This window comes from Pseudomyrmex gracilis, unplaced genomic scaffold (genome assembly GCF_002006095.1).
Source record: "Pseudomyrmex gracilis isolate BER0280 unplaced genomic scaffold, ASM200609v1 scaffold_274, whole genome shotgun sequence".
In the NCBI taxonomy this organism is placed as follows: Eukaryota; Metazoa; Arthropoda; class Insecta; order Hymenoptera; family Formicidae; genus Pseudomyrmex; species Pseudomyrmex gracilis.
Genome location: NW_018020858.1, coordinates 54,760 through 63,087, shown reverse-complemented (window position 1 = coordinate 63,087; position 8,328 = coordinate 54,760). Strand labels below are relative to the sequence as shown.

The 8,328-nt window shown below is 38.5% G+C and overlaps 1 protein-coding gene across 1 annotated transcript in view; it reads right to left on the bottom strand.

Annotated features, from left to right (window-relative positions):
• The window catches only part of LOC109859650 (cadherin-related tumor suppressor), a gene marked incomplete at its 5' end in the record, with an annotated part of 36,906 nt that overhangs the window by 11,237 nt on the left and 17,341 nt on the right, over window positions 1-8,328 (bottom strand). The window contains 6 exons of the mRNA XM_020438110.1: window positions 636-1,751; window positions 2,890-4,011; window positions 5,318-5,647; window positions 5,801-6,145; window positions 7,009-7,439; window positions 7,575-7,834. Coding sequence (XP_020293699.1) covers window positions 636-1,751; window positions 2,890-4,011; window positions 5,318-5,647; window positions 5,801-6,145; window positions 7,009-7,439; window positions 7,575-7,834 — 3,604 coding nt within the window. The remainder of the gene's footprint in view (window positions 1-635; window positions 1,752-2,889; window positions 4,012-5,317; window positions 5,648-5,800; window positions 6,146-7,008; window positions 7,440-7,574; window positions 7,835-8,328) is intronic.

Genomic DNA, 8,328 nt, shown 5'->3' with positions numbered 1-8,328 from the left:
GCTCATAAAAACCAAACGAAAAGCAATATTTACATAATTCAAAAAGCAGTGTATTAAGGACAAAATAGAGAATAAAACAGTGACGCTAATTTTTCTATATTCATTGAAAATTACATAAATAACAAAGGTATAAGGTGCGGGTCGATATGTCGGCTCTGGCACTTTTCGCCAGTGCAGCGAGGGCCGATATATCGGCCTCCGGCACTAAAAGGGTTAAGCACATTCTCTGCACAACATCTTGCAAAACGGCTCAAACAACCCGATTTTAATTCATTCATTAGTTTGAAAATGTTTTTGTCAATTCAGTATCAATATGCTGAGTTTTATTATCAATCAATTGTAGCCAATGTTTAGGACATGTGAGTCAGCAATATGTGAGCAATATATGAGCAATAATTTTTATTCACAAGTTAAGAAAAATAATATAAGTTTATTGCCGATGAGTTGTTGGGAACTTGCTGTTATTATATTTTTGAAAACTGTTGCTGGCAAGAACATACTGAAAAGAGAATACACTCTTTTGTTACATTGCTGAAAACTTATGAGCAATATTTGTTGTAAGTTGCCAACAACTTGCACTCAGCTGACTATCTGGGTATATGTAAGATATTATTTTTTATATTTTTTATACCAACCACAAGATCCAGTTGAGACATTGTTTCTCTATCGAGACTTTTGGTGGTTCTAAGTACACCCGAATGCTTGTCCAAGATAACTAAATCATTGTGTCTCCCTCCGACCAATCTGTACGTGAATGGCGCGCCGTTGGGCGGCAGATCGGGATCGGTCGCGCTCAGGGTCATGATACTGGTTCCAATCGGTTCGTTCTCGCTAACACAACCGATTACTTCCGGTGGATCGAAGACCGGGCCGTTGTCATTGACATCCAGCAACTCGATGTGCACCATCGCGGTGCCGGTTTGAGGTGGCGAGCCGATATCGATCGCGCCGATCGTTAGATCGTACGTGGGCAAAGTTTCGCGATCCAACTGTTTTGCCGTCTCGATGTCGCCAGTTTGCGGATCGATTTTGAAAGCTTGACCAAAATTGCCACCGATTATTGAGTACGAGAACTGATTGTTCTGCGGTTTGATATCCTTGTCGACCGCGCGAACAGTAAGCACGCGGGTTCCGTAAGCGGCGCTTTCTGATATGTTGGTGTTGTAAGAACTTTGCAAGAACTCGGGCGGATCGTTGCCGTCTTGAATAGAAATGATCACTTGCGCCTCGTCGGTATCGTTGCCGCGTATACCGCCGCCGTTCTTTGCCATCACGGTCAGCACCGCGCGATTTTGCGTCTCGCGATCGAGCTGGCGCGACACTCTGATGATACCGGTCTCCGCGCCGATGAAAAAACCACGGTCGTTGGACGAGCCTACGAACAGGTAGTACACCCGACCGTCCTCACCCGCGTCCTGATCGGTCGCCTGAACCAGACCGACCGACGTGCCTACTTCCGCGCTTTCCGACACTTCCATTTGAAAGACCGGTTGGATGAACTTCGGATAGTACTCGTTCACGCCGGTGATGTGCACCAACACGGTCGTGAAACCGACCATCTGCGGACTGGAGTCGGGATTGGCCGCAACGATGTCAAGAGTGTACTCGTTCGCCTCCTCGTAATCAAAATTGATTTCCGACGTGATTTCTCCGGTGTCCTCGCGAATGCGAAAATGTTCCTTTCCGCTGCCACCCAGAATCTTATATTGCACTATGGCGTACTTGGGCGAGTCAATGTCTCTCGCAACCACCTGAAAGTGTGCAAAAGAAGATATGAAAAATTATATGATAAAAAAATAATCCCAGCAAACACAGATATATAACAGCAACATTGTCGTAATAAAACAAATGTAACAACCTACACAGCAAAATATATCATAAAGATATCTGGAAAATATCTAAATATCAGAATATCTGATTGCGTAAATACTAGTCAGATATCACTGAGATATCTGATTTAGATCTCAGATATACTTTGCTGTGTGGGAAGTAATATAACATGGTCGTTGCATGTAACATCCATGTTAGTTGTAATTTCCTACTTATCGTATATTGCAGTTATATAATATGAATATAACATGTAAGTAGAATGTAATATAATTGTTATATGGTTACAGAAATGTTATATGAAAGTTATAATATCATTACCAGCTAATAACAAGCAATATAATAGATATATAACGTAATTATATTACATTTATAAAACAAAGTTACTTATGTAACTTTGTTTTACTGGCTACTAACAAGCAATATAATAGATATATAACATAATTATATTACATTTATAAAACAAAGTTACTTATGTAACTTATGTAAACTTTGTTTTACTGGCTAATAACAAGCAATATAATAGATGTATAACATAATTATATTACATTTATAAAACAAGCAATATAATAGATATATAACATAATTATATTACATTTATAAAACAAAGTTACTTATGTAACTTATTATATTTATGTTACTTATGTAACTTTGTTTTATAAATGTAATATAATTATGTTATATATCTATTACATTGCTTGTTATTAGCCAGTAATGACATTATAACTTTCATATAACATTTCTGTAACTATATAACAATTATATTACATTCTACTTACATGTTATATTCATATTATATAACTGCAATATACGATAAGTAGGAAATTACAACTAACATGGATGTTACATGCAACGACATCGATATTATAACATCGATGTTAATAGAGTATGACAGCTGTTATATTACGTATATCACGCTGTTACTTCTATGTTATATGGCAGTTATATTCTGTGTTTGCTGGGGTTAATTGACGTTATTAAATTTCAAATAGAATTTAAATTTAGTTCACACGCTTGATCACCGAAAACGACCAATGTTAATTCTAAAAGACGAGAATGTACCTTGTACACAAAACTATCGGGCGGCAAATTTTCTGGCAAAAACGCTTCGTAAACGCTCTGATTGAACGTCGGAGGATTATCGTTGATGTCGGAGACTTGAACGGTCAAAAGACCCATCGCCTGTTTCGGTTCGAATCCCAAATCCGTGACAGTGATGGTTAATCGATACTCCTGCACAAGATCGTAATCAAGTGGTTCGAGTATGGATACCTTGCCGCTGATGGGATCAAGAAAGAATTTGTTCTTCTCGTTGCCGCCTGTGATCTTATAGCGAACGATACCGTTGGGTTCTTTGTTGTTGTCACCGTCGACGGCCAAAACCGTGACAATCACATTGTTGACCGCCTCGTTCTCGGGCACTATTACGTGATAACTGCTGGAATCGAAAACAGGCGCGTGTCGATTTTCGCCGGAAATCACAAGTTTCAGAATCACTTCGTCCTTCTGCGGCGGCACGCCTTTGTCGGTTGCGCGTACGCTCAGAATAAACACCGTGCCTACGGCAATCCCGTTGAGACTTTTGCGCACGTAAACCCATCCGGATCGTTCTTCGATGCCGAACACATCGTTGGTGCTGTTCTCGTTCAGTGAATAAATGATTTCCGCGTTCACGCCAAAATCGGCGTCGTCGCGAGCGATCAATTGAATGATTTGCTTGTCAACTCCATAATTTTCCGGCACTGACGATAAATAATTCCTCTGCTCGAAGCGAGGCGCGTTATTGTTGGCGTCCACCACGCTCACCTGCACCACCGTTCTCGATGACATTGGCGGTTTGCCGTTGTCAGTCGCGATAACCGTTAGCGAATACAAATTCTCCGGCGAGGACGATCGATGCGTGTGCTTGTAACGCAAAGTTCGCTTGCTGAAGATATCGCCAGTTGCCGGATCGACGGTAAAGAGATCGGACGGTTGCAGCAAGCTGTACGATATAACGGAGTTCGGTCCCTGTTTATCGCGATCGGTCGCCGCGACTTGGCCAACGCATGTTACTGCCGGTTGAAGTTCGGGAAAATGAAAATGATAAACGTCTTCGTCAAATTCGGGCGCGTTGTCGTTTTGATCCTGAATGGTTATTGTCAGAGGTGTCTTCGTTTGCCACGCGCCATCCGTTGCCGCGACCTAATAAAAAGCAATGCGATATAAAATAATAGTATTAATTTGAGAATTTAAAATTAATTTAAACTATTGAGCAATACAAATTAATATATTATAATTATACATGTAGGATAAAAGACCCAATTACCGTCACCTGTTCAATTACCGTCACCCTAAGCTATTTTATTTAAAATATTAAATAAATCCTAAAAAAAGTTATGCATGAAAACAATCTAACATAGAATTTTAAGTGCAATTAATATAACAAAAAATCTCCAGCACTCAACATTCTTGTCTCATTTCTTTTATTTTAGAGGGTGACAGTACTCGGGAAAAAATTGATTAGATCTAACTTAAATTTAACGAGATCAAAAAAAATGGAAAAATAAATCTAATTAGATCCAAATTAAATCTAAATAGATATAAAGTAGATATAAATAAATATAAAGTAGATCTAAATAAATATAAGCAGATCTATTAAAATTACACCTTTATATATATTATTAAATCTACTTTAGATCTACTCAGATCTACTATAATTAAAACTACTACTCAGATTTAGTTGGATTTGAGCAGATCTGAACAGATCTGAGGTGATCTAATATATAATAGATCCGAGTAGATCAAGAGTAGATCTAATAATAAATAAAAGTGTAAATTTTTCCATAGATTTACTTATATTTATTTAGATCTACTTTATATTTATTTAGATCTACTTTATATCTATTTAGATTTAATTTGGATCTAATTAGATCTATTCTTCCATTTTTTTATCTCGTTAAATTTAAGTTAGATCTAATCCATTTTTTCTCGGGTAATAGCTCTCGCATCGTTCTTTTTTAATTATTAAATTTATAAATAAAAATAGAGATTTTGAGAGGCGGTGTTATTTTGTTCCTTATATTCAGAAACATCGAATAACACCAGATAAGAAGAAAAACACATGTTTTTGATAAATAAGTAGTAAAAACAATTCGCTAACGCCAGAGTTTATTATTCAGGTGTACAGACGGCGTCATTAATTCGAAGAATAGGCGCGGGGATCGGAGGGCAAGCGGGGCGGTTGCTCGTAGCGCCAACGGGCGCCGTACTAACTAACTAGTAGCAATCGGGTGTCCACAACTGGACACCCGATTTTGGGACTAATGGATATTTGGATTAACTGGACTTTTTATGTGATCCCTGCGCCTATTCTTCGAATTAATGACGCCGTCTGTACAGTAATTGGATCTTTTACCCTATGTATCTCGAACAACAGCGTATAACAACGAAAATGATTAAAAATTTCAATTAAAAATTTGTTATTAAATAATTTTATTTTAAATTTTACCATCAGCGAATACTCGTCCTTCTCTTCTCTGTCAAGATATCCAGCCACGGTCACGTTCCCGCTCAGAGCGTCGATGGAAAACTTTTTTCCTGGATTAGCGGCAAAACTGTAGCTGACATTCGCGTTTTGACCGATATCCAGGTCGTTGCTGGTTATGCGTATTACATATGTGTTTATTTCCGCGTTCTCCGTCACGTTGACGCTGAACAGTCGCGTGAACCGCGGTGCATTATCATTTTTATCCAACACGCTTATCAAAACTGTGGCGGTGCCGGTTAACCGGGGATGACCTTGATCTCTAGCTTCAACGACCAACTCGAAAGACGCATTCTGAAAAGAATTTATAGAAAAATGATTAAAGTATTAATTAGTTATATATTGTTTAGTGTGTAGTTATATCTTTTCTAGAAGCTTCGGAAGCTTATCTTGCGATTGAGATTATTGTAATTTCGAAATTAACCGAAATAATAAATTGTTTGTTACTTTTTCACGATCCAAAGTGGCATTGGTCTCAATCTGTCCTGTGTTGCCGTCGATGATAAAGGACTCGGAAGCATTGTTGACCAGATGATAGGTGATTTGACCGTTTTCGCTGGAATCGCGATCTCGCGCGGTCACTTTGATGACAAATACCGGCGGATACTCTTCCTCCGGCACGGTTGCGTTGTAAATAGCCGCTTCCATGACTGGCGCGTTGTCGTTGGCATCCGTGACGTTTACCAGCAGCTGTAGAACGCTGCGCAACGGAGGTTCGTCCGAGTCACGAACCTCGATCCAGGCTTCGTAGTGCGGCGCAGTTTCGTAATCAAAACCGGAAGCGACTACGACCTTAAACAAAATAATATAATTTATTATTATTTGATATTAACGAGATACAAATTGTTTATTCCGCTTGGCGTTATTACCCGCGCATTATTATTTTGTATATTAGAATATATTTATATGCGACAATTAATACTAAAAATTCTTTTCACAAGTATCTCCACATCGAAAAAATTATATTCTTGTAAGTAGAAGATTTTATACTTAAAAAATCTTCTTAAAGATTTTAGATGATATTCTTCTGAAATTAAGAATATATTCTTAATTTAAGAATATAGTCTTTTTCGATAGTGAGATATATATATGTTTTTCTATAGAGGCTTTTTATATTCTAATCAGTATATATTCTTATCAATGTTACTATTTAGAGGATTTTCCTCTTAAAATAAGAAACTCTTCTTGGCGCCTATTTTAGTATAAAATATACTTAAAGTAAGTGGGATATATATATATTAGGTCTACCGGAAAGTTCTGTCCGTTTTTGAAATAAAACAAAATACAAATTTTTCTTAATTTTTCAAAAATGGGATATACAAATTGCCCTCACGCTGGCAAGAAATCATTAATAATAATGGCAATTATTATTTAATAAAGTTTATTGACGGTAAGAAAAATTTGTATTTTGTTTGATTCCAAAAACGGACAGAACTTTCCGGTAGACCTAATATATATATATCCTCAAAACAAGAATACAATTTTTTTGGTGCATTCAATTTTTGATATTTCCCAAGTTTTTGCAAGATTCTTTCTTAAATTCTCTAACAACAAAAACAACACAATGAAACAACCGATATAAAAATGAGACGTTAAATTTCCGGCGTGCGAAAAGGTCCGCGTCGCTTCACAAAGCGTCATTCGATGTCATTTACCTCTCCGGTATGAGGATCGATTCTCAGAGCGTCTCTCACATTTCCGCCGGCTATGCCGTAGATCAGATTACTGGCCGGTCCGCTTTTCGGCGTGGTCGCGCTTAGCTTAGTGATCACCCTGCCTTCCGGCACGTCCTCGGGCAACGTGAACTTGGTACTGACGCTCGAGCGGAAGCTCGGGAACAGCTCTCGTTCCCACAGGTGTATCATCAGATCGGCAGTAACGTGCTGAGGATCGACGCCGCAGTCCGACGCTTGTATCTGCAGCTGATAGGTAGCCTGATCGCCGATCAGTTCCTGATCGGCGCGAATCACCCCGTTATCGAGATCGACGGCGAATCTGTCGGCGTCCTTACCTTCCAGCTGATAAATGATCCGCGAGTTTTCACCGTCATCGTCGTCGATTGCTTTTGCGCCAAACACGAAGTCGCCTTTAAACGGACAAAAAAAAAAAGGCTTGGCGTTAGCAAGCGCGAATTCTAATTAAAGCGCAATGAAAATGCGTTGTCTCTTTGATCGGCAATTAACAGTTGCCTAATTAACGGTTTCGTCGCCGATTTCATTACCGGGTTTGGTAGCGCTCGGAACGTAGGCCGTGTATCGGGGACTGGAAAAACGGGGCGCGTTGTCGTTCATATCCGTCACGTAGATCGTTAAATTGACGGCAGAGGCACGAGGCTCCGTCGGACTCGAGTCCTGAGCCACCAGAGTGAAGTGATACACCGCGGTCTCCTCGCGATCCAACGGCACCGTGGTGAACACCTCCCCGGTGTCGGGATCCACAGAAAACCGTTCCGCTTTGTCTCCCAATAGATATTTGTTGTATCTGTCCGAAAAAATATAACAAAACACAAAATTATAAAATAATCAATAAAATTAGATCGAACAGATTGTCTATAGAGATTGACTGCTTGTTGTTAAAAAACTCATTTTTTATATTTTTAATATCAAACACGCCGCGACACAAAATTAATACGTTCTTCTCAAAAACAGAATAGACTTTTTTAAAATTATTTAGAAAAAAATGTTTCTTAAGGTATTACCCTCGATTGTTTTCTAATTTTCAGTTTTACTTTAAACTTTTACACAATGTTTAAAAACTTGATCTACGAACCCCTGAATTTGTTCAGATTTTTTTACCGTACAGTTTTTGAGAAAATCGAAAACGAATTTCGCACGATTTAACATGGAAGTGATAGGGAGAACGAGGAAATCACGTGCATTTGCCTAAATATCTAGAGTTCAAATTTTCAGATTTGGCTAAAAATATTACTACAGCTTCTTTAAACTATAAAGAAAATATGTGTGAAAAATCAGACG